The sequence below is a fragment of the Staurois parvus genome, unplaced genomic scaffold, assembly GCF_062004578.1.
Source record: "Staurois parvus isolate SC_StPar_1 unplaced genomic scaffold, SC_StPar_1.0 ptg000320l, whole genome shotgun sequence".
NCBI classification, from domain to species: domain Eukaryota; kingdom Metazoa; phylum Chordata; class Amphibia; order Anura; family Ranidae; genus Staurois; species Staurois parvus.
Window position 1 is genome coordinate 162,607 of NW_028318116.1, and position 26,318 is coordinate 188,924.

Sequence of the window (26,318 nt, forward strand, 5' to 3'; positions counted from 1 at the left end):
AATACTTATACCTATTTTATGATTGTGTTTCTATCAAATATGTCTCAGTGTCAATTTGGGCTGGCATTAGGTTTCATGGCAACCTGTTGTAGCACAGCACTTAGCTCTGGTACCTTAAATGACAATTGTGCTTCAAAAATACACACCTAACCCATCCTTTGTGAAGTAACCTTCACTAAAACCCTTTATCTTAAGTTCTTACCTCTATACCACATACTGTGTACTGACACATCAAAGACTTGTATATGGCCATTTTGGGATGCAGCTCAGGTATAAATTGCTAGACTCATATGGGGCAATATCGGACACTGGTCAAGTAAACATTCCATGGAGATAGACTTACCATTTGTGCAGTCTGTATACAGGGGTCCTCTGGGACTTAGCAATTTATTTTTACTAGGTATGGGTTTTAGGGAATGTTAATTTACAGTAAGAGCAGCCAAAAATAAAGCACTAACAACCGTAATACAGAGCACAGTTTATCTGGTGTTAAGTCTCATACATTAGGTGTCTTCTAGGTCAATTTTTTAACAAGATTGTCAGGTAAACTCAAATTATTTAACAACCAGGCACAGTGGTTCTATTCTCCTGTGTTTGACCTTGTAAAAGTGATATTAATAAGACTCCGCCACCTTGAGCGGCCATCTTAAGTAAGGGCAGATGAATTTACTTTCTGAAATCTGGAAGCCATCTGCTGTGTGCTTAGCCTCCTCCCCTCCTGATGATTCTTGGGATGTATCGCAACATTTGCCTAGGCATGGAAACCAAAAAGTAACTAAAGAAATGTAATATACTTTCCTATCTGTTTACTAATATTAGCAGCATAAGTATTAAACATAGTCAATGTTGATTGAAAGAGTGAAGTTCTGCTTTAAGACAATTTCCACAGTTTGAAGTCTAGCAATGTTTCAGTGACTATACATGGAATCCATTGAGTATTTTATTAAGCTGGGTTGAAAGCTCCACTGTTGCCACCTTCCTACTGGAACATATCCAACTGCTTTACATGCAGCTTGGCTCTTCTTGTTGTCAGGTGCCACATGGCAGTAGATTGGGGCCCCTCTTGACTGCTGTATAGCCATCAGTCTTGTCACTACATTCCCAAACAGTCTCTGACTACGATAGGAACTCTCAGTGTACCCCATGCGTATTTCTGCTGACTGCTCACTCAGCGACCAGCCTATAGGTTGCGCCACTCCAGGTATTCTGGCACACAAGGTGGAAAATGTCTGGATACATCGTCTGATATAATTTTCACTTATTTCATTACCACCAAATAGCCACTGTGCATTAACAAGGGGTGCTTCATTTGGGTTCAATGGTGAGAATTGCAGGTCACTTATTCTGTAAATGGAGGAAGCAGAATGTGGATAATAATTAGGAAACCCCATTTAAAACAGAAATTAATTATAAGAAATTGCAATGGCCTGTCCTTACTTCTTTGGAGTCCACCAAAATATGATGAGATTCAAAAAGGTGGAAACACTTTTGAGAAACAAAGCGCTATATTTAACCCTTGATCTTCAATGGCCACATATTTTAGAGATGGACTCTGGAGAAAAGAAAAAATACCCTTGCATTGTGTTCACCCTACACTGCAAAGGTTAAATACTCATTTTTGCCTGGGTATGAAGAAGGACTATTACTTACCTAATCTCTTGCTAACAAAGACTCCTCCTTCCATGTCTCTGGTTTCCTAAGGCCTCTTCTCGAAGGTGATCTGCCCAACAATTGCAGCTCTTACTTTATCAACTACAATGCAGAACCAGCAGTTCTTCATTGTACTGTACTGTATATGAGGATACCAAGTGCCTGCCACAACCAAGAGAGTCCAAGACAAGTGGTGAGTACTGGTTGCAGGTGGAGCAAGGAACAAGATAAGTAAAAGTCCTTTTTCTTGGTACAGTAGGCAGGATCCGCAATAAAATTTGCTGAGAGAAATACAGACATCCATGACTAACCTCCTCCTGAAAATGCTAGTTCCTTCTATGTCTCAGGCTTCAGTCCTTTAAAACCTACATCAAAAAAATAATAATAAAAGGGTGCTAGACTTATCAATACATTACTGTATACCAAATGTGCACATATTTTACGTGGTCCAGGTGGTCATATCAATATCACCAGGAAAAATCAATCGCGCATAGACACCCTGATTCAAGAAACCACCATACTGCTGACCTATTCAACATTTACCATGTTATTAAATTGGCACATGAAAAAATGCTAAAGTTTATAAAAAATGTATCTTTATTACAAAATACTTTAAGAATAAAAAAATCACACTCTTCACCTTCCCAAGTATAAAGACAATGTTGTTTAAGACCTGACCTAAATCAAAGCATGCAGATTAGGAATGTCACTGATCAGCATGATAGCCAAAGTACTAGCATTTTCAGGTCAGCAATGATAGCATCCATATATTCTCACTGCTGATTTCCTTTAATATTGCTTCAGCTAATTATTCAAGAATGATGTGTCCAATGTGCTCCATACGTTAACTGTTGTTACATACATTTTTCATTGTGTTCTCCCCTGAATGTAGGTGTACTTATTATGTGGGGCAAAGAAAATTTTTTGGAACTACCAAAAAGAAGCAATCAGAATTCTGCTTTTAGCAGATATTTTCATCAAGCTACCTTGTATTGCCAAGTGCTTCCACTTCATCGGCACTTATCTTCCTGTCTCTCATGTATAACACGTTACTCACAGTCCTCATATGGCCTCCATGCTTGGACAGAACTGTGTGAATGACTTCCTCCAATGCCTGACAACCTAAGACAGGGATGTAACAAAAAGTAATCACTGTGATGCATTATAATTTTTTCTTAATTAAAAAATACCAACAGTTGGAAATCTATGCTCCCTTTCACCTGTTTATTATTAGCTTCTCTGTTCGAAAAGCCTGTTGTTAGGAAAGCTCAATAGCTCATACTGAAATTTACACAAAATCAAATTGTTTAGAGGCCTGAAGATATTTAATTACAGAGTAGCAGTCTAAAAGCAAGCAGCTACTGCTCTTTTGCAAACCCATAAGACTCTGTGAGTTAAGACATAAACGGATTAAAAAGAGAAAAAAACATCACTTTATAAGCTGATAAACGTAAAATAAAAATGACCCCAAACCATTATAGTTTAACTTTAGCAAAGGTTTGATCAATGACACTCAGTTTCCAAAGTATGTTAGGCTTTCTATAAAGGAAGCAGTGCCTGCATGTTTGGAGACAACTTGGCTGTAACTAAGATCGACGGTCCATCTGGCTTCAAATATATCTGTTTTGTTGGAAATATGGGGATGCCATTGCTGATTCATTTTTCCAAAAATACTAGTTTTCATGTTACTCTGATAATAGGTAGGTAATGACTACTTGGAACTAACTTGCTGTATGGTTGTTCTAAATCAGTGGCTGAAAATGTATTGTAGATAGCCAGGAAACTAGCATATTTAGACGAATATCGGCAATTGCATCCACCATAGATCTCTTGATCCTGTCAGAAACCCAGTAACCAGTAAACCAGTAGTTAGCTGAGAACTAACTTGATACTGAAACTAACTATACTGAAATTCTAAGGAGTGTTGTAAGCCGTAGCCAGTTCTCTGCTGAACTACAGAACACCACCTACTTATGTATGCAGAAGGGGCCAACTGAACATAGTTCAGATGTTCCCATGTAGGGTACCACGAGCAGGCTTCTGACCTAGAACTTCTCTTGTGTGGGCCCTCACTCCTAGAAGGAATACTGTATGCAGTCAAGGGTTAGTACCGCTTTTAGTGAGGTCCTTAACCTGTGTGGATATGGTAACTGGACTTGTTCAGCCCTATATATTCTAGAGTAGGAAGAGGGTGATGGGAAAGGGCTACTCCTGGTAAATTAAGATGTAAGGCTGTAGCTTAGGAAAGTGGACCCTTTGGGGTAGGCCCATAATAGACTCTTCTGTAAAATCCACCAATCGGAGACCTGCAGCAAGTATGATGGAAGAGTGGCCAATCATTCTTTGTAAATGTTGGAACTGTATAGTGGCGAATTGCTAATGCTGGACCAAAGTGCTGGAGGTTAAGGTGAAGGTTGAGTTGAACTTTTAATATGCTTGTGCCACAGTAAAGAAATCTTTAAAAGGATGAAAATGTAGCCATTCCTTATTTCTTCAGAAATTGACCTCATGTCAGGAGAATGTGAGTGATCTATGGTGGCAGAGTTTCTCTCATTACAGTTGTGTACCCTAATCCTTTCCTGCTGCAAGAGGATGTTAGGAGATGCCATTAGCCAGCCATTTCTGGCTCTTTCAGGTGTGTACTCACTTGTTTGGGTATAGGTTACAGATGGCATATAAATAGAGATTTTACTTGCGTTGTTTCTTTACTTGCAACAACAAGCCTTGTTAGTCTAAGGAAATGGATAGCTAGGGAACTCCCACCTAGAGAATCCATCTAAATGAATGTTACATACTGCTGCCAAGGGTCCAAAGAGCTCCCATGGGGGCTGCAGCTATACCAAAGCACTGCACTCCCGCTACCCCTTACTTCCTATGACCACCCACTCCACTCATATATATATACTGTATATTTTCTAATCACCGGGCTAGTAGAGAGGAGAAGGGATGTGTCCCTCCTATGTGAACCACTCTGTTGCCTGTATAATCGAATCTCCCATTTTCTTCAGGTTTATTTTACAACATAAGCTGGTTTATGATCCTTGGTTAACCTGCTGTTTTTACAGTGTATTTTCAAATTTACCTTGTTGCAAAGAAATAAAAAAAAATTTTTTTCCTGAACAACTTGTATAGCTTTCACCTTGTATCTGAAACATCTGACTCCAGTTCACAGTCTGGGGATCTTGCAGCATGTGACTCAGACTCTGTGGGTCTTTACTGAACATAAAGTAGGTGTTGGTGTAAGGATCTATTGGGTTTTTCATCTCCTAGAGGCAAAAGAAATTCATATAAATAGACTCAAAAACTTCTCCTCCCTTTGGGGCATCTCACCATCTTTTATGATGAAAATGCACTTTCAGTAAAATTTTGCACCAGCTGGAGATAAAACTAGTTCAGTGATTGGATGACTGGATTATAAAATGACATCACACCTTTATTTTAACACAATTGAAAGCTAAACTGCAATCGGTTAAAACAAAACAGCTAATAAGTTGTGGTATTTATTAAGAAAACTATTCAGTGTATTATAACTGCAACTAGTGTAAAGTAGCTGATATTTTTATTTAATAAAAGTGCAATTACAAGCAGTGTACAAATCGAACCCAGTATTAATAGGATGGCAATCTACATACAGTAAATTAAACAGAAACCTCTCACAAGACATAATAATCATAATGAAAGTTGCTGCATTTAACATTTTATCAGCCTTATATGCTCCTCTATACATCAACAGCCCAACAGAGAGAAGAAGGAATAACACAAGATGCCAAAAATAGAACATGTTGACAGCAGGAGGAATTGATACCCAGCCAACTGGGGAAGCTTTTGGCTGGCCGCAAATGCATCAGAATTGCACCAGTTCAGTAGGGACCAGCCGAATATTCATGTATGGGCAGGCTGGTTGTACAGAAGTCGATTGTTTGCAGAGCTCAGAAGCTCAAGCCACAAGTGAATAAGTCTGAGCACTGACTCCCCCCATCTTTCCTCTGTGTGACTCCATTTAAGGTTTTAGTCAGAGACACCATGCCCAAAAACAGATGATTGCAGCTTTGTTTTCAGCTAAACCACAGAGCTCTGAGCAAGCTTTAAAAATCTACTAAATGTTTGTAAAATAAACATATTTACTGTACAAAATTAGGTTAAAAAAGTCCATTAAAAAAAAAGAAAAAAAATTGAATAAATAAATAGAAAACCTCGATACAGTTGTGCTCAAAAGTTTGCATACCCTTGGAGAATTGGTAACAGTGGCAGGCAAAACACATTTCTTCTATTTCTTATGGGATTTATATTCAACTGTCATAACAGAATGCCGCAATCATAAAACAAAACATGACAACAAGTAAACAAATGAAATGATCTGTTCAAAAGTCTGCATACCTATAGTTCTTAATACTGTGTATTGCCCCCTTAGCATCAATGACAGCATGCAGTCTTTTGCAATAGTTGTTTAAAAGGCCTCCAATTCTTGTAGGTGGTATAGCTGCCCATTTGTCTTGGCAAAATGCCTCCAGGTCATGCAAAGTCTTTGGTCATCTTGCATGAATCGCATGTTTGAGATATCCTAAGAGTGGTTCAATGATAATAAAGTCAGGAGATTGTGATGGCCACTCCATAAACTTCACATTTTTTTTTGCTGTAACCACTGGAGGGTCAATATGGCCTTGTGCTTAGGGCCACTGTCATGCTGGAAAGTCCAAAAGAATTCAATGCACAGCTTTCATGCAGAAGAATGCAAATTGTCTGCTACTATTTTCTGATAACATGCTGCATTCATCTGGCTGTTAATTTTGCTAAGATTCCCCGTGCATTTTTAGCTCACCCCCCTCCCCCCAAAAATCAGTGAGCCACTACCATGCTTCACAGTGGGGAAGGTATTCTTGTTGACCCTTCTATGGTTTGTGACCATAAAGTTCTATGGTCTAAAGCTGTGAGGCTTGTCAAGGTGTTGCCGGACATAACCATGATATTTTGTGGCATTGATGCAGTAAATGCTTCTTTCTGGAAACTCATTTTTTTTCAAGTATAATTGTTTTCAGAGCCTGGGATCGAACCTGGGCCTTCTGCGCTGAGAGGCAATGTTTCTTCTCACTGAGCTACCTGGGATGCTGGAGAACTTTCTGCCTGATCTATTGGACAATCCTGCCTTGTGCCTTGTTTTCGGATGAACCTTGAACTCCTTGTTTCTCCCTGCTCCTCCCATGAACTTCCTCATAAAAGCCATGTCCATGCACTTCCTCCTTGCCAGATTATTGTGCCTTCCAGCCAATATCCCGCTCACCTTTACTGCTGCCGTCTATATAGTTTGTGACCGACCTTTGGCTTGTGACTGACTCCGCTTTTGTCTTATCCCTGTTTGATCTGCTATTGGTTTCCAGCTTGCCCTTTCCCTGGTGGGGTGATCCTGAGACTGCGACCTGGTATTCCCATGCAGCCAAATCCATCTCCACCATTAGGAGCTCTGGGGAAGACAGGTGGATACTTAGACCCCGCACCTCAGGTGAGCATGCGTCATTCCCAGGGTGACCCGCTGGTGTACCTCTCCTGCTGGTTTTAGGTAAGCCTTACACTGCTGTAGCAACTGGTCTCTGAACCTGACCCAGACCTTGACAGAATAATCTGGCCCAAACATGGAGGCTGCTATAGCAAGTGTTGTGACTCCTCTTAGGCAGCAAATTGCTGAGCGGCAGCAATTTGGGGTTACCCATCAGGAAAAAGTTGCCAAACTAGAAAGCATTGTGGATAGGCAACAGGGAGAGATTCAGGCTCTGCAGAGACAACTGCTGAACCGAGATGATCCTAGCTTGCATATGTCCCAGCCCCAACCATCTAAGTTTAATGGAGACTGCCGCCACTACAGAGGTTTTCTTAATCAATGTCGCATATGTTTCCAAATATACCCTGCTGCGTTTCCTTCAGAGAAAAAGAAAGTAATGTTTATTATTGGGCTTCTGATTGGGGAAGCTCTAGCTTGGGCCTCCCCTTATATAGAGCAAAACCATGGCATGTTGAATGATTTTAATACCTTTTTGACCGCGATGAATAAGGTTTTTGATGATCCCAACCGTTGTACTACTGCTCAAGCAAAATTGCATAGTCTGCGGCAGGCTAGATGCTCGGTCACTGAATACACAGCCGAGTTCAGAAGTCAGATCGCAGATACCACTTGGAACCCTGCAGCACAAAAAAGCCAGTTCCACCAAGGACTTTCTGAACTGGTAAAGGATGAGCTTGCCAGAGTAGATATTCCTAATGATCTTGAGGAATTCATCCAATTGTGTATCGAATCGATCAAAGACTTACAGAAAGGAGGAAGGAGAGGTTGGGAATGTTTGGAGGCAATAGGGGCATGCATCTCTCGGCTAGTCCATTCAGCAGGATTCAAGAGTCTCTCTGGGTTCTAACACTCCTGAGCCTATGCAGGTCGATACTATCAAGAGATCCATTTCCATTCAGGAGAAAGAGAAGACGTTCAGAGAATTTATTTCTATATTGTGAGGATTCTGGTCCTTATGCAATTAATTGTCCTAACAAAGTTAAAAGAACAATTGCTGTGACTGATGTGATTGCACCTGAACAAATAAACTCTATAAGCCAGTCTGTCTCCCCACTGATTCCTGAAGAGAATAAAGTGAACTCACTACTTTCTCATTTTGTTATTCCCGTTAAACTTGTCTCTGAGGGCCGTGAAATCTTCTGCTCAGCTATGCTGGACTCCGGGGCTGTGGGGAACTTTATGGATATAGAGTTTGCCAACAACAATAATATTCAAGCAAGAAATACATTTACCCCTATTGATATGGAGACAGTTGATAGGTCCCCCTTATCTTCAGGACCTGTTACCCATAAAACGGTTCCCCTGGTACTGTTGTTTGAGGCTGACCATTGTGAGACCATCAGCTTTCAGCTGATTACATCACCCAAGTTTCCCATCATCCCGGGCATTCCTTGGTTCTCCACTCACAATCCTTCCATCAACTGGGGAGCATGGACTATAGATTTTACGTCCCCCCACTGTGAAAAATATTGCAAAAGACCTTGCCGACCAAGTTCGTCACCGACCAAGGAAGCGCAAAGTAATATAGTGGCTATCCAGTCATATGACAATTTTCCCCCACATTACCATGAGTTCCGGGATGTCTGTGACAAGAAAAATGCAGATCAATTACCCCCTCATCGCCCATATGATTGCCCCATTGAGCTGCTCCCAGGGGCAGAAATACCTTTTGGCCGCCTCTTCAATCTGTGGGAACCTGAATTAAAAGTACTCAGGGTGTGCGTCAATGAGAATTTGGAGAAGGGCTTTATTAGACACTCAACTTTTCTTGCAGAAGCAGCCCTGTTCTTCGTTGAAAAGAAATACTCCACCTTGCGTCCATGCATTGACTACAGAGACATGAATAAAATCACTATTAAAAAATGCTATCCATTACCCTTGATCTCTGAAATGTTGGAAAGACTTCGTTCTGCCAAGATCTTTACAAAACTTGATTTACGAGGGGCATATAACCTTGACCGCATTCGTCAAGGAGACGAATGGAAAACCGCCTTCAGAACCAGGTATGGGCATTTCAAATCCTTGGTGATGCCGTTTGGACTTTGCAACGCCCCTGCAACATTTCAGCATTTTATCAACAATGTTTTTCGTGATCTGCTAGATCAATTTGTAATTGCCTATCTGGATGATATCCTTATCTTCTCCGATAATTGGGAGGAGCACCGCAAACATGTTTGCACTGTCTTTTAAAGATTAAGGAAAAACAGACATTAAATTGGAGAAATGTGAGTTTGAACAAACCCAGTTCCAGTTCTTAGGCTATATCATTTCTCCAGAGGGAGTGAGCATGGATCCCGAGAAGATCAAAGCAGTGGTAGATTGGTCAGCACCTGGAAATGTTAAGGAAATTCAACATTTGCCAATTTCTACAGGAAATTTATAAGAACCTTTTCTAGAGTGATAGCTCCAATGACACAGCTGACAAAGAAAGGGGTACCCTTCGTGTGGACCTCTGAGGCACAGGCTGCATTTGAAAAGCTGAAAACTCTTTTCACTTCTGCACCAATTTTGGTACATCCTGATCCTGAACTACCCTGTATAGTGGAAGTGGATGCTTCCAATTCTGCTGTGGGAGCTATCCTGTCTCAGCGCAGTGATGAAAAAATGCAGCTTCATCCTGGTGCCTACTTTTCTCGTTTGATGTCCTCAGCCGAAAGGAATTACGACATTGGGAATAAAGAGCTACTGGCAATTAAGGAAGCCTTTTCTGAATGGAGGCATCTGCTAGAAGGGGCTAATCACCCTGTAACTGTTCTCACTGACCATAAGAATCTGGAATTAATTCGCTCGGCCAAGAGATTGTCTTCTAGACAAGCACGTTGGTCGTTATTCTTTTCTAGATTCAATTTTATCATATCATATCGACCTGGATCGAGGAATGGTAAGGCCGATGCCTTATCAAGGATGCTGTCTGAGCCTCCCCAGGAGGGTAACTCCAAATGTTCAATCCTAACTCAAAAGAACTTCCTAGGGGCCACAAGTGCAAAGACATTGAGTCTTCTCAAAGAGGGGTATGAGAATGACCCACTTCTCAGTGATCCTCCTAGGGACATTAACCTTGATTACAAGAATGGCTTTTGCACTCTAGCACATCGTCTCTATGTACCTGAGTCAGCTCGGGTGGAAGTCCTCAAATTAGTTCATGACTCCAAACTGGCGGGATACTTTGGGATTTCAAAAACAGCTGACCTTCTGTCATGTTCCTTCTGGTGGCCTAGTTATAAGAAGGATATCAAACGCTACGTGGCCTCTTGTCTGACGTGCACACGTCATAAGACACCCCATGCTTCTCCTTTGGGGTTGCTCCAACCACTTCCTGTTCCATCAAGACCTTGGGGGTCAATTTCTCTGGACTTTATAGTCGAATTACCCCCCTCAAAAGAAATTACTACTATCTTGGTAGTTGTCGACCGCCTTACTAAAATGGCTCATTTCATACCTGTTAAAGGGGTACCTTCTGCTGAACAAACTGAGGAGTTGATGGTTCGAGATGTTTTTAAATTACATGGAATTCCTGATGATGTGGTATCTGATAGAGGAGTACAGTTTACATCAAAATTTTGGAAAAGCTTTTGTTCAGCTTTAGGGGTAACTGTTAACCTGTCCTCTGCTTTTCATTCACAGTCTAATGGTCAGACTGAGAGGACAAATCAAACTTTGGAACACTTCCTTCGGTGTTTTGTCAGTTATCTTCAGGATGACTGGGTGGACTATCTACCTACGGCAGAGTTTGCCTATAACAATGCTAAACATAGCTCCACTTCCCAAAGCCCCTTTTTCCTCAGTATGGGGTATCATCCAGTTTTTATTCCTAATCTCCCTATCACAACTCAAATTCCTGCTGTTGCCAACAGATTAACTACATTGCAGGAGATTCAGGCGAAGTTGATTGAGACCTTGGGGGAGGCTCAGGAAAGTTATAAAAGGGCTGCCAACAGTCATCGCAGATCACTTCCTACCTTTCATGTGGGCGACAAGGTTTGGCTATCTACCAAAAATCTGAAGGTTCATGTTCCATCTGCAAAGTTGGGCCAAAAGTTTGTGGGACCTTTCCAGATTTCTGCTCAGATCAACCCAGTCACCTTTCACTTAAAATTTCCTGACAGTATGAAAATTCACCGTTTTTCATGAATCAATTTTCAAACCATTTCATGAAAATTCTTTCTCTGGACGAATTCTTCCACCTCCTCCACCTGTTGATGTACAGGGAGAAGAAGAATATGTGGTAGAGAAGATTCTTGAATCTAAGAGGTTTAGAGAAAAATTGCAATATCTTGTCCAATGGGAAGGATATGGGCAAGAGGAAAATTCTTGGGAGCCTGAGGAAAATGTCCATGCTCCTAGATTAACAAGAGAATTTCACCAGAGGTTTCCCTACAAGCCTGGTCCTAAGACGTCCAGGGGACATCCTGTGAGGAGGGGAGTACTGTCAGAGCCTGGGATCAAACCTGGGCCTTATACGGTGAGAGGCAATGTTTCTTCTCACTGAGCTACTTGGGATGCTGGAGAACACTCTGCCTGATCTATTGGACAATCCTGCCTTGTTCCTTGTTTTCGGATGAACCTTGAACTCCTTGCTCCTCCCATGAACTTTCTCATAAAAGCCATGTCCATGCACTTCCTCCTTGCCAGATTATTGTGCCTTCCAGCCAATATCCCGCTCACCTTTACTGCTGCCGTCTATATAGTTTGTGACCAACCTTTGGCTTGTGACTGACTCCGCTTTTGTCTTATCCCTGTTTGATCTGCTATTGGTTTCCAGCTTGCTCTTTCCCTGGTGGGGTGATCCTGAGACTGCGACCTGGTATTAACACGCAGCCAAATCCATATCCACCATTAGGAGCTCTGGGGAAGACCGGTGAATACTTAGACCCCGCACCTCAGGTGAGCATGCGTCATTCCCAGGATGACCCGCTGGTGTACCTCTCCTGCTGGTTTCAGGTAAGCCACTGCTGTAGCAACTGGTCTCTGAACCTGACCCAGACCGTGACAATTGTATTGTGCTCCTTGATACAACCACATTGTCTTTTTCCAGAGCAGCCTGTATTTCTCCTGAAGTTACATGTTGGTTTTTCTTTGTGTACCGATACCCCCGAAGGCGTTGCTTAAGTTTGTTCATTCAGCCATTCTGACTCTCAACCCCAAGAACTGTCTCAGCCCCAACTGACACACCTGGCAATAGTGTAAGTGCGAGGACCAATGAAAAGCACACACTTTATGATAAAACACAGATCAGCTTTACTGTAAGACCTCTTTGGAAAGTAATAAACATTAACAACAGGTATACGTTAGTTGAATCAAGAGAACAGCAAATACTGTCTGTGACGGAAAGCAATATAGCTCACTTTTACACTCAGGCTGCTTTCAGGGGATTCCAACTGTGAATAACCCCAAGAGTAAAGGCAAACATTTAAATGGCAACCTCAAAGTGGGTCTAAACCCCTTTACATAAATTTGGCCCCATGATGTCCAAGCAGGAGGAGAGCAGAAGAATGACTCTCTGTTGTGTCAGACTTCTCCTTTCTAACCCCTGACATCACAAGCCCAATAGGCAAACACTGTACCCAACTGATGCTTAATAGCTACTTTCCAAGGTAAAGCTATTCCCTCACACACCATACAATATAGAGGCCTGAATACGCATACACGTGCCCGTATGGCACCAGTAACTTCAGTCTCTTGGTAACAGGATGAATCTTGGGATCTTCAGCTAGCTACTTTTGTTGGTGCACTTAAACTCCTATGGTAAAGTATAATTGTAATCCCGTGGCAGTATTTGTATAGCAAAGCAAATACTGTGTCTGTTTAGCAGGGCCATCTACACAACCCAGTGCCTAGTGAGTATGGGCGAAGTGTAATGTCTCTGTGTGCAGTGTTCCTGTCATCTGCCAGTGGGCAAAAACCCTCTCACCAGATCCTGTGACTAAAGCCCAAACGATCATCCTGGAAATGACAGGCTCCTCTGGTCACCTCACGATGAGCGCTTCACACTGTCAGTGTAGGCACTGTACTGTAGGCCCACTTCTCTCAGTTTGGATGTCCCCTTGACTGATGCAGATAACTAAACACGCAGTCAGCTGACCCTAAGCACTTCTCTGCTAGGTCCAGACTCTTCCCTGCCACATGCAGACTGCCACCTCTCAGGAAAAACAAGATGGAGTCCTTCACTCTGCTCTCATTAAGCTGGTCTCTGTAGTTCCATTCCTCATATAAGCCTATCAGGCCGTTTCAGTTCAAGATTGTATATTCCACAATGCTTTGCAGCTGCACCTCCTGCTTGAGAAAGTCCCTGTCATTGGCTCCTTTAATGGCTTTCTGATTGGCTCTCTCTCTATTACAGTCTGAGAGGAGAAGGGAGGGGCTGAAATCCCTCACTGCCTTGTGTGTGCCCAGTGCAAGTGTCAGATTTCACAGGAGATGCAAATCAGCAGGTTACAGCAGGCACAGATAGGATTAATTTCCTCCACTACATTTGTATTGTGAACAATTTTCTGGCAGTTACGGCTGCAGTCTTTCTTGGTCTACCTAACCTTGGCTGGGTATCAAGAGATCCTGAATTTCCCACTTCTTAAAAAGCAATTGAACTGTACTGACTGGCATATTCAAGGCTTTGGATATCTTTTTATATCCTTTTCCATCTTTATAAAGTTCCATTACATTTCTACACAGGTCTTTTGACAGTTCTTTCCTGCTCCCCATGGCTCACTATTTAGCCTGCTCAGTGCATCCATGTGAGAGCTAACAAACTCATTGAATATTTATACATCAACACCAATTGCAATTTAAAAAGTCACAGATGTGGGAAATTAACCTTTAAAATTGCCATTTTAACCTGTGTGTCACCTTGTGTGTCTGTACCAAGGTCAAACAACCTAGGGTATGTAAACTTTTGATCAGGGCCATTTGGGTGATTTCTGTTATCATTATGATTTAAAAAGGAGCCAAACAGCAATGTGATAATAAATGGCTTCTTATGGTCACTATCCTCAAATAAAAGTTTTTTGGCATGACCAATCATATTTTCAATATCAATGCCAACATTTCATGATTTCTGCCAGGGTATGCAAACGTTTAAGCACAACTTTACACACAATCAAAAAACTCACAGGAGACGGTCAGAGACTGCGGACAGGATACAGGAGATACTCAGAGACTTCAGACATGATATAGGAGATGATAAAAGTCTGCTGACATACTACAGGAGATGGTCAGAGACTGTGGACAGGATACAGGAGAGATCAGAGACAGCGGATATAGTACAGGAGACAGTCAGAGATACGGGAGACGGTCAGAGACTGTGGACAGGATACAGGAGACGGTCAGAGACTGTGAACCAGCTGTGGCTCTGGCCTAGTCTATACCAAGCACTATGGATGACTGGTTTTCCTACACATTAGATGGGTACTGCACAATCCGTTCATTGACGTCATGCCCTTTATTGGGTATGGCCAGGCCCGGAAAGGGACAAGAAATAGTCCGGGGCACGTTGGTCTGAGCATCCCAAAGTCTGGTGACCCTTTCCTCGGAGCCCTTTGGTGGAACACCCGGGCTGGGTAGCAAGAGTGATCTTTGCGACCCTGGTAGTTCCGCCACTAGTGTCAGTAGGTTTTTACTTTTTATTTACATTTTTAGATTTTATTTTTTTACATTTTTTTTGTAGGAGATAAGGAAGGAGAGAAAGGAGGGAGGAAAAGAAAGAACAGAAACAGGAGACAGAGTGAGAGGGAAGGAAGGAAGGAAAGAGGGAAAGAAAGAAGTAAGGAGGGAAACAGAGAGAAAGAAAAAGATGTATAGAAGGAGGGAAAGAATGAAGGCGGGAAAGAAGGAAAGAAAGAGAGCAAGAAGGAAAATGAGAGAAACAGGAGAAAGAAAGACAGAAAGAAAAAAGGAGAGAAGAAAAGAGAGAAAAAGGAGATAGAAAGGAAGGAGATGCGGATGCAAAAAGTCAGCTTTTAAAAATGTATAAACTGCCCATGACTGAGGGACATGCAGAATATCGAGGCTAATCACTTACTAGCCCCCTAATAAAGACAACCACCCCTCAACCTTCCCCCACCTGAAATAAACACACAACTCTCCTTCTATGGTGTCAAACCACCATCATAGCAGCCCATTTATTTAACATAACAAGTATTACATAACAATGCATCAAGTACAATCAATGTATTAACTGAACAGTAATGATCCCAACCTGGTCCAAGGTCTTTGAAGGCACTGATAATCACATCAAATAACCTGGCTGTATCTGCCGCCCAATGAGAAGGCCCCCAGCCGTTACTACACCGCTCCGGGGACAATGCTACAGCTACGTAGTCCCAGATACAGCCCATTAACTCCAATATTACCAACGTCACCTTATAATTGGGAAGGGACACCCATACCTACAATGGGCCCAACCCATAATCCTCAAAAATGTTACTCCAGTACCTCCTTCAAAGACCCAGCGATCCCTGCCAGCTGCCATGACAAAACACAAAAGGACAATGACCCCAAGACATAAAATTCAAATACAAGAAAGAAAAACAAAAAGAGCCCAAAAAAAGGTAAGACAAACACAACAGACAGAACCAGGAACATCAAACAAAAAACATCAACGAAACAGGTCAAGGGAGGGAGGGCAGGAGAAACCTCACCACTGCTACCAAAAACCCCGACTGACCACCAACAAGTTCAGCCTCCTCTCCTCATCCTGAAGAACCTCCCTCTTCACTCAAACCTCTGTCTTATCCAGAGCTAAGGGGACACCAAAATACTCAAAAACATGTTGAACTGTGCTCAGTAGAGATGCACAGGCGGAACTCCCCGGGGGGCCAAAGCACTGAAAATCATCCAAATAATGAATGACGGATGCAAGACCAGAAACATACCGCACAGCCCATTCCAACAAAGGAACTAAATATCTCGAACAGGTAACAGGAAATGGCACAACCCATAGGTCAACATCAGTCCACAAAAACTGTCCTTGCCATTTGCAATCCAGCAAATGGAGACAACTGGGATGTACTGACAACAGGCAAAACACTGCCTCAATATCAGTTTTTGCCAACAAGGAACCCTGACCATACCGCCACACCCACACCACCCCTGTATCAAAAGAAGTATCAGAAACCGTACAAAGATCCAGGTCATTAGCATCACTCACCGAACCCCCTCTCAGATACGACAAGTGATGGATGACTCTATATTTATTGGGCTCCTTCTTAGGAACAACACCCAAAACCGAAATGACAAGATCTGGCACCAGCAAGTAAATAAACGGGCTAGCCATGCAATCCAAGTACACCTCCTTGCCCAGCTTAGCAAGAACAATGTCCAGATGCAAACGTACCGATCTCTAATTATCCGCCATGGGAGGAACAACCTGCAATGTACACAGTATCAAAAAAACCTTCCGCGAAACCCCGTTGCAACAGGTGAGCTGCCACCTGATCAGGATACCGTTTAAAAATGGTAACATCCTTCCTACCTTCACCGGCATTTTCCTTTTTTCCAGCATCACCCCCTATCCCTTTTCCATGTTTAAAACACCGGGACAAGGCATGGGATCCCCTGCAGCCCGAGCACTCGTGACAGAAACGGCATGCAGATCCAAACTTGCACGATCCCTCATTGAATTGCCAGCAATATCCTTTACGATGCATGGCAGAGGAGGCTGCACCACTGGCCCCCCCTGGAAAGGGATGAGTGGTAGTCTGTGCAGGCGTCATCAGCTTCATCCACAAGCCAATATCCTTGTGGTCCCAACGCAAGGCAGGCCGAACCACCTTGTGTTGTTGAAACTGCTTTGTCATAGCGCAACCACGTGACCCCCTCATAAACCCTCTGGGCTTCCCCCATGGAATCCATGTAACAAAAAAAGGGGAATAATGTTCAGGAGCCCTTTCACCAATAACACTTGCCAAGATGGCAAATGCCTGAAGCCAATTGGAGAACGTGCGGGGAATCAGACAATACCGCCATTTTTCCTCCTCCTCTCGCCTTAACTTTATCCAGGTTGAATTTCTCCAACGGCAACAAAGAAAAGATCTCTACATACTTACCCTTCTAAATGCGATCTTTCACCTCCGGTTTCAGATGAGCTCCCAAGGGCCCCTCAAAGCAAACATCCGCCAATTGTACCCCATCAATCCCTGATACCACCTTGTGTCCGCCGACAGCCCCAGAACCACCAAAATCCTTCTCCCCCACAACGGCTTAAGAGCCAGAACTGGAGGAAACGCCCGTTGCCGGGGTCACTGCAGACACAGTAGCAGAGGAAGCCCCAGAGGCCCATAACGTGGCCAGGGCAACACCTGAGGGGAACCACAGCATCACCGCCACCCTTCGCCAAAACACCACCCCCAGACGCCGTGGCCTGAACAGCTGACCATGCGGCCAAAGGTGGCGCTGAAGCCCTAGCCAAAACCCCTGCATCACAATGCATCAGCACATCCTTAAAACCAGCCAGCAGCATGCTAAGAACCCCTTCATTGCCTAGTTATCCCCCCAAAGATGAAGCTGAGGCAACCCCCTCACTAACGGCCCCGCCTGCCACCACAAGCCCAGAAGCGCCAGATCCCGGGGCCTCCAAGTCCCAAGACCCCCATAGCAGAGAAGGAGAGGAAGACAAAAGAAAAGCACCCAGAGAGGAAAACTCACCAGGCTGCCTCCGTCCACATGGACTCTCAGCTGCTGGTCCAGATCCCTGCAGAGACCCTGGCACTTCCCCATCTTTGGAGCCGATGAGCTCCTCTTCCTACCTGCTGTCAAGGTCCTACCTTTTCTCAGAGGTTATGTTACTCCATGTGCTAGCATCCATCTTGGATTTCTGCTGAGCATGATGGGAATCTTTTATGCCTTCAGGTCTCTGAGGTCCATCCCCCAGAGGGGTGTGGCTGAGTACATATAAGCCTGGGATCTGCACATGCTCTTTGCACTTGTGTCTTGGTCTTGCTACAGCTCTGTGTATACGCTCGTGACTCTTCTGGTATTCTGACTCGGCTTGTGACTAAGACCATTCTCTGTGTTTCCCTTTGATCTGACCTTCCATTGCTGAACCCGGCCCGTGACCTGTGATTCTCTGTCTACTGTTCTGTACTGTTTTGTCCCGTTGTTATTGACCCGGCTTGTCTGACTACGCTATTGTCATTCTCACCAGCTACACGCCATTGGCGGCGGCCATTACCGCAGCTGGGGTGTCTCAGGGGCCGCGACCTGGTCCCCGGTTGCGTCAAGTCCATCCCCACCATCAGGGGCCCTGGTGAAGGGCAGCCTGGGACTTAGACTCCGTGCCCTGAGGGACTTCAGTCTGTTGGTGGTGGTTGTCGTCAGCCAGTGCGTCACCCTGCTACTAGGCCTACCTGTCCGTTCCACAGCCCTGCCCTGACACCTGCTCCCAGCAGCATCTGGCTTACAGGCAGCACCGTCCAGCTCCAGAAGGTCGGTCCTGGCTCCTGAGACCAGGCGGCGCCTGGAGATGATGTCATCAGCCGCCGCCACTGCACCGGAGCTCAGAGCTTTCACGCTGACACTCCCTCGTCAGGCTCGCTGGGAGGCAGAGGAAACCCCAGCAGCCGAAGACCAGTCCCGCAGTGTGGTGGTACCCACCCGGACATGCCTCAAAGCCAAAGAAACCCCTGGTCCTCTAATCCCGGGGGGCAGGGTTCCCGGCCGCCCCTGGAGGCTAACTGGCACCCAACATCTCTCTCCCAGTGCTGGGCCACCACTGCTGCAGGCAAGGAACCTGCAGAGCCAGCCGCATGGTCCCAGAGGTGAGTCAGGAGGGTAGCCAGTGGCAGAGGAGGTGCCCCTGCCAGGGATCTGCCAATGACGGGGCTTCCTCCCAGCCCCTCAGGGGAAGCAGGCCGTTGATTCACTGGTGGGACCAGAGGGTCCCTGATGGGGCTCACAGAGTGGAGCTGAACCCGCGCAGTCTCATCAAAGCTGAAGCGCACCGGAGGCACAGACCTCTGAGCACATGGGCGCCCAGGAGGGGGATCAGAATGTTGGTTATGTGTTATAGAAGACACTGGTTGTGATAGCAGAATTCAGACTTTACTTGTGGGGCTTAAGTTACAAACATACAGAGCACATTTCTCAGCAGACATATATTACAGACACATTACTTCCTGAAGAGATGATAGTAGAGAGGAAGAACAAACAAGTTTTTCAGATATACACAACTAGTAACCTTTAGTGTATAGTGCCATCTACTGGTCAAGTGATATTAACACACAATACTATATATAGTACATTATAGTACATGCTGTTGCATTCCCAACACCCCTTCTCAATGGCATGTGCATAATTATATGACATTTAGTCTCTTTTGTAGAAAACAATGACGTTCCCTTGTTTTTGGATAATCTGGTTCCATTGGTGTTTTCACTTCCTTTGCATCTTGTATGTGAAACTGTTCTAACATTTCTGTAATTTTCTGACTTTGGTTAAGAAGATAGCTTCCATTCTCTTCTCGCTCTATTTGAATTCCTAGATAGTGAGTAATGTTCCCCAACTCTTTAATTTCAAAATTTTGTTTCAGTTTGTGAACTATTTGGTCATAGTCCCCTTCTTGTTCAAAACACGTCAAGATGTCATCGACGTATATTAGGATGTATGTCCATTTGTTCTCTTGATTCTTTGAATACAGACATGTATCTACTTTACTTTTTGAGAACCCTTCTTTTCTGAGTATTTTGTTCACTTTTTCATTCCATGCTCTCGCTGCTTGCTTGAGCCCGTAGATGCTCTTTTGCAGTTTGCATACAAGGTTCTTTTCTTTCTCAAAGCCTGGTGGCTGTTCCATGTACAGATCCTCCTTGATGTCTCCATATAAAAAGGCAGTTTTGACATCTAGATGCTTTACTTGCATTCCCTTTCCGGCAGCAATACTAAGGAGTGTTCTTATAGTAGAATGTTTCACAACTGGAGCAAATGTCTCATCGTAATCTTCTCCAAATTTCTGGGAGTATCCCTTGGCAACTAATCTTGCTTTGTATCTATAGATGTTTCCTTCTGTATCATATTTCACTTTAAAAGTCCATTTGCTTCCGATGGTTTTGCGACCGGGAGGGAGTTCTGTTAGTGACCAAGTTTTATTTTCTTGAAGTAATTTTATTTCTTCTTCAGCTGCTTTTCTCCACTGATCGGCTTCCCTTCTCGGCAAAGTTTCTATGTCTTCCCAGGATGTTGGCTCCTGTGTTTGATGTGTTTTAGCAGCGTATGATAACCTGCGGGGTGGTATCCCTTTTGTCATTCGAGAGGATCTTCTGATTTCTTGTTGTTCAGTGGGTTCTATTGGATCGTTGATTGTAATTTCCACTTCTTGTTCTGGCTCTTGTCCTGCTTCGCATAAATCAGTGTCTCTTGCCGATTCAGTGTGTAAATCCTCTCCACATTTTTCAAGAATTGTATTATCTGGTGCTTCACTTTCATCAAAATAAACACTGCGGCTTACTGTGACCTTGTTGGTCTTTGGACAAAGGATTCTATATCCCTTACTCTGCTCACTGTAGCCAACCAGAATGCCTTCTATGGCTTTATTCTCCAACTTGGAGCGTTTCTGACTTGGAATGTCGGCATATGCTTTATAGCCAAATACTCTGATGTGTCCTACGTTAGGTTTTGATCCATTCCACATTTCATATGGTGTACTCTCAATAGATTTTGATGGGAGCCTGTTTTGTAGGTATGTTGCAGTCATTATTGCTTCTCCCCAGTATTTGTTAGGTAAGGCAGCGTCCGTAATCATACATCTTGTCATTTCTACAAGAGTGCGATTCTTTCTTTCCGCTACACCGTTTTGCTCAGGAGTGTATGGTACAGTTGTTTGGTGTATAATACCTTGTTTCTTTAAGTATGATTCCATCTCTTTATTCATATATTCCCCACCATTGTCAGTGCGTATTATTCCAGGTTTCCTTTGAAACTTGTTGCTTGTCATAGCTACAAACTCTTGAAGTTTTTCTAATGTCTCACTTTTGTGCTTCATTAGATACGTTATTGTGTACCTGGAATAATCATCGATGAAAGTCAGTAAATATCTGTTCCCGCCAGGTGTGATGGTTTTCATTGGTCCGCACACATCACTGTGTATCAGTTCCATGGGTTTAATGGTTTTACTCTGACTGGTCTGTGGAAGAGGGGTTCGGGTGGCCTTTGCTTTGATGCAACAATTGCACTTGCTGAGTGTGTGGCAAGGCAATATTTTCATGTCTTCTGATAGACTACTCTTTGCAAAGTCCTTTATAGCTTCTGGGTTTCGATGCCCCAATCTTCTATGCCACAGGTGGATGCACTTGTCATGTGGGTTATGAGTTGCCGCATTAGCCTTCTCACTTTCAGTGACGAGTTTGTACAGATGTTCATTTAATCTTCCTCTTGCTAGAAATTGCTTTCCATTTTGAATTGTGCATTCATTACCTCTGAACTGGACAGTGAGTCCATTGCTTGCAAGGGTTTTAACTGATAGGAGGCTTCCTTCTAGGCTTGGAACATATAGAACATTCTTTACAAGGATGCTCTGCTTGCCCCCTGATGGTGTTTTGCAGTTCAGAAATCCTTGACCTTTACCTTCCGCTGTAATACTTTTCCCATATGCTAGGAAGACTTTATCTTTTACACTAAAATCAATTTCTGTGAAGAATGTCTCGTCGCTTGTCATGTGACTTGTTGCCCCTGAATCAATGTACCATCCATGTGAGGTACTATTCTGAGTCACTTTAAAAGTACCACTCCATGATGCACTTTCATTTTCTTTCATGACTGCTTTAGCTCTTTCTCTTGTGGGTAGCTCCCGCTTTCGCTGCTCAGCTTTCCAGATTGAACAGTTCTTTTTCAGGTGACCGGCCTTTTTGCAGCGAAAACATACCCTGGTTTCTTTGCTTTGTCTTATGCCTTCATGCACCTTCAGAGATGCCTCTGGTCTCTCGTTCTCTTCACTATGCAAATTTTCCTTTCTTCTGCTGTATTCATCAATTAATTTTCCCTTAACATATTCTAGCGTCAGTTCAGTTTCCGGTCTAGTTTCTAGGTCATTTATAAGGGCACTGTATGATTCTGGAAGGCAGCTCAGAAGTATTGAAAGAACATGGTTGCTTTTTAATTCTTCACCTATTGCACCCAGCTGGTCCACAATTTCTAGCATGGCATTTACATGTTCACCCATTTCCTGCCCTTTTTCCAGCCTCTTCTTATACAGTTTGCGCAGCAGATATAGTTTGCTGTTTAGGTTTGCATGTTCATGCAGTCTTTGTAATGCAGTCCACATACCTTTAGCTGTGCTTTCTTTCCTTATATGAAGGAGTTGATCATCCTCCACTAACAGGCTTATGACTGCTTTTGCTTGCCTGTTTTTCCTGTCCCATTCTTCCGGGTTGTCATTGGGTCTGTGTGTATCTAGTACCTGCCACAAGTCATCTTTGGATAACAGCATTTCAAGCTTAAACTTCCATAGCTGGTAGTTGGTGTTGTTTGAGCTTTGCTATTGTAAACTTCATATCTGAAGCACTTGCCATCTTTCAGTGAATTGGTAGGATTGTAAATGCAGCACTTACTTGCTTGTAGTTTTCCTTTTTCCAGTGTCTGGAGCTGGGCCCATAACCTGTTGGTTATGTGTTATAGAAGACACTGGTAGTGATAGCAGAATTCAGACTTTACTTGTGTGGCTTAAGTTACAAATATACAGAGCACATTTCTCAGCAGACATATATTACAGACACATTACTTCCTGAAGAGATGATAGTAGAGAGGAAGAACAAACAAGTTTTTCAGATATACACAACTAGTAACCTTTAGTGTATAGTGCCATCTACTGGTCAAGTGATATTAACACACAATACTATATATAGTACATTATAGTACATGCTGTTGCATTCCCAACACAGAAGACATGGGCCTGGGTTCTTGCAGCAGATCTGAAGTCTCTCACGAAGCCACCCAGAGCCTTTCGCCTCCACTGCAGCCCTCAGCTGGGAAATCATGTAGTTTAAATCACCCATGGCCTATTTTGTTGCAGGTACAGGACTACTGGGTGAAGAAACCTCACCAGTACTACCAAAAGCTCTGACTGACCCCTGACAAGTCCAGCCTCCTCTCCTCATCCTGGAGAACCTCCCTCTTCACTCAAACCTCCAATCAGGTAAGCCACCACCCCTTACTAATGAATATAAACCCACCCTATTAGAAACTCCTCCTTATGTGCAAGCCCCAGTTCCCTTAGCTTTGCTCAGCTCCAGGCCTTGTACTTTAACTGCTCTAGGTCACTGAGGAACTTACCTCCAGAAAGGGGCGGCAAATAACAGAAGTGAAGTCTGGCCACTGGTCCACCAGAACCTGCAGTCTGAATGGGTTTTTGTCAATCACGTAATGCAGTGCTCCATAAACCTGAAGGATGGACACTGTGAGGATTTCATGACACACACAGTTTTTATAACACAAATCCCACATATTTCTACTCACCTTTAATGACTCCGGGAAGCTGTGGCTCAGTATTTTTCTCAGAGTAGCCAGTTTGGAGGAACAGGTCAGGAAAATCATTATTATGAGTGAAGAGCTAAAGGAAAGTTATAATATAGATTACACTGACCAGCCACTTTGTTGGGTACACCTGTCCAATTTCTTGCTAACACAAATTGCTAATCAGCCAATCACATTGCAACAACTCAATGCATTTCGGCATCTAGACAGGGGGGTAAAGATGACTTGCTGAAGTTCAAACCGAGCATCAGAATTGGGAAGAAAGGGGATTTAAGTGACTTTGAATGTGGCATGGTTATTGGTGCCAGATGGGCTGGTCTGAGTATTTCAAAAACTGCTGATCTACTTCTCTAGGGTTTACAGAGAATAGTCCAAAAAAGAGAAAATATCCAGTGAGCGCCAGTTGTGTGGACAAAAATACCTTGTGGATGTCAGAGGTCAGAGAAGAATGGGCAGACTGGTTCGAGATAATAGAAAGGCAACAGTAACTCAAATAACCACTTATTACAACCAAGTTATGCAGAATACTATCTCTGAGTGCACAACACGTCGACACGTTGAGGCTACAATTCGCACAGGCTCACCAAAATTGGACAATAGAAGATTAGAAAAACTTTGTCTGGTCTGTTGAGTCTTGATTTCAGCGGAGACATTCAGATGGTAGGGTCAGAATTTGGCGTAAACAACATAAAAGCATGAATCCATCCTGCCTTGTATCAATGGTTCATGCTGGTGGTGTAATGGTGTGGGGGATAATAAAGAGAAAATGGAGAAGAAGAGTGGGGGTGGGGATTCTTCTCTATTTTCTCTTTATTATATAGTACTTTGGAATGTGGTAACCATATATTATTGGTGGTCATAAACTTGACACATTTAGTATAATGGTGTGGGGGGATATTGTCTTGGTACTAGCAAGGTATACCTAATAAAGTGATCTATGAGTGTATATTTAGAAAGGAGGAAGGGGACCAATTTTTGTGACCTTTTCCTTATGACTGGTCCACTTTTGACTGCTTTTTGGTGTGTAAGGCAAGAGAATTATTACTAGATACACCAAGCTAATAATAAAATGGTAAATCCCTTTTTTCAGTTGTGTGCTGCCTATTCCAGTTGCTTATCAGGTGATTGTCACTTACAGAATATATTTAATCTTCTGATATATACTGATATACAGAGAGCACCAAACAATAGTTGTCGTTCCCAGGATCATCCCAGGATCAGTGCATTTTCCATAAGCCCTCATGAACACTGGACGTTTTTACAGCGGCTGTTTTTGGCTTTTGAAGTTTTTTTCTACAGCCAGTAAACCCCCCAGCATGTTTTCCTATGTGTCCTTGCACACATAGACTGTAATCAACGTTTTTTGGCTGGAAAAAAAACCCAGGACTAGTGGGATTCTAGAGTTTTTTTAGCTGTAGAATTGCTCTAACGCGGAAAAACGCAGCCAAACGCCGCAGACCGGCGTTTTTGGACTTTTTTTGATCTAAAAACACATTTTTTTTGTTAAAAAAAACTCTAAAAACCGCAAATGTAAAAAAAGCCACAATCATGGCAAAACGCCGCTAAACACTAATGCAAAAATGTTAAAAAAAAACTGAAAAACTCAAGCTTTTAATGTGACTACATGGCTAACGTTATCAGCGTTATCAAAACGTCCTGTATTCATGTGGACTTAGCCGCGGTTCACATATAATATATGCGGCCGTGCGGGCCGTGTTTTGCGCAGGCACGAGAGCCCGTTCATTTGAATAGACACCCATGCCCCGTGAAACGCAGAGAAGAAGTCCCTGCACTTCCTCTGAAAACGCAGCCTGCACGGGAACCTCGGTTCCCAGTACGGATGCGTTTTCTAATGCGGGTGGCGTGCCATTAAAACTAATGGCATCCGCCCACGGGTCCGCATTTCTGTGTGCGAGATTTTCATGCAGATCCGCAGCGGCACCACCCGCACAGATTTGAACCTAGGCTCAAGTGATCTTCTTACCTGCAATCACCTAGTTCAATAAAATTCTTCTCACCTGGGCTAGATACCTGCATGTGGCTGACAATCATAGGCTGTGTCTGCAGCAGGAAGTGGCTTGTATTCCTAAGTGTCCTAAATCTCCGGTGGCATTCCTTCCATGGCCTGATCTGCACTCACTTGTCCTCCCCCTCGCCTGGCCTCCTGCCTTCGCCCTGTACACATTGTACTCACTCTCTGTGCATTATTAACTGACTGCAGTTACTGGTTCATCCCTTCTCCCCTATACTGTAGCTGCCAGCTTTAGTTAGAACTGAAAAATAAAACAGAACATTTTATCAAATGGAACAGTTATACAAGTCTGAAAAAATAAGTTCTGGATATGGCACAATATAAAACAACATAAACAGTTGTACCTTATATCATAAAAAACAAGCAAACAAAAAAACTCAGTCCTTGAGCTTCACTCCAGTGTCCTGCAATGGCTTCTCCTATTCCGTCTCGGTCAATGATCAGATTGTACATTGTAAGTTTGTAGGTGGGGCTCAGGCGCTCTTATGGGGACACTGTGGAACTGCACAGTACAGGAGCTGTGGTCATGTGAAATCAACATTCAGGCATAACTCTGGACTCCAGCAGCAACTTGTACAGTTAACTCTTTAGGTGATCAGCGGCCAAACCTCCGAACACTAAGCACTT

At 43.4% G+C, this 26,318-nt stretch overlaps 1 protein-coding gene across 2 annotated transcripts; it reads right to left on the reverse strand.

Moving 5' to 3' along the window:
* Positions 1–466: 466 nt before the first annotated feature.
* Positions 467–26,318, reverse strand: LOC149457449 (glycine N-acyltransferase-like). Of its 2 annotated transcripts, none has more exons than XM_089683656.1 (6): positions 26,036–26,318; positions 23,642–23,735; positions 23,459–23,566; positions 4,790–4,916; positions 2,637–2,772; positions 467–1,344 (listed from the first exon to the last, which is right to left on the reverse strand). In XM_089683656.1, exons 2-6 carry the CDS (start codon positions 23,717–23,719, stop codon positions 909–911), a joined length of 885 nt encoding a protein of 294 aa, XP_089539782.1. In that variant the 5' UTR covers positions 23,720–23,735; positions 26,036–26,318; the 3' UTR covers positions 467–908. The 2 variants fall into 2 exon arrangements, with proteins under 2 accessions (XP_089539782.1, XP_089539783.1); XM_089683657.1 differs by lacking the exon at positions 26,036–26,318 and adding an exon at positions 25,678–25,922.

Excerpts from the sequence above, each read along its gene's own strand:
- LOC149457449 (XM_089683656.1), bottom strand. The coding sequence starts at position 23,719 with ATGATTTTCCTGACCTGTTCCTCCAAACTGGCTACTCTGAGAAAAATA. Across the intron at positions 23,567-23,641 it reads GCTTCCCGGAGTCATTAAAG|GTTTATGGAGCACTGCATTA; the intron begins GTGAGTAGAAAT and ends TCCATCCTTCAG. Across the intron at positions 4,917-23,458 it reads TTTGCCGCCCCTTTCTGGAG|GAGATGAAAAACCCAATAGA; the intron begins GTAAGTTCCTCA and ends TTTTGCCTCTAG.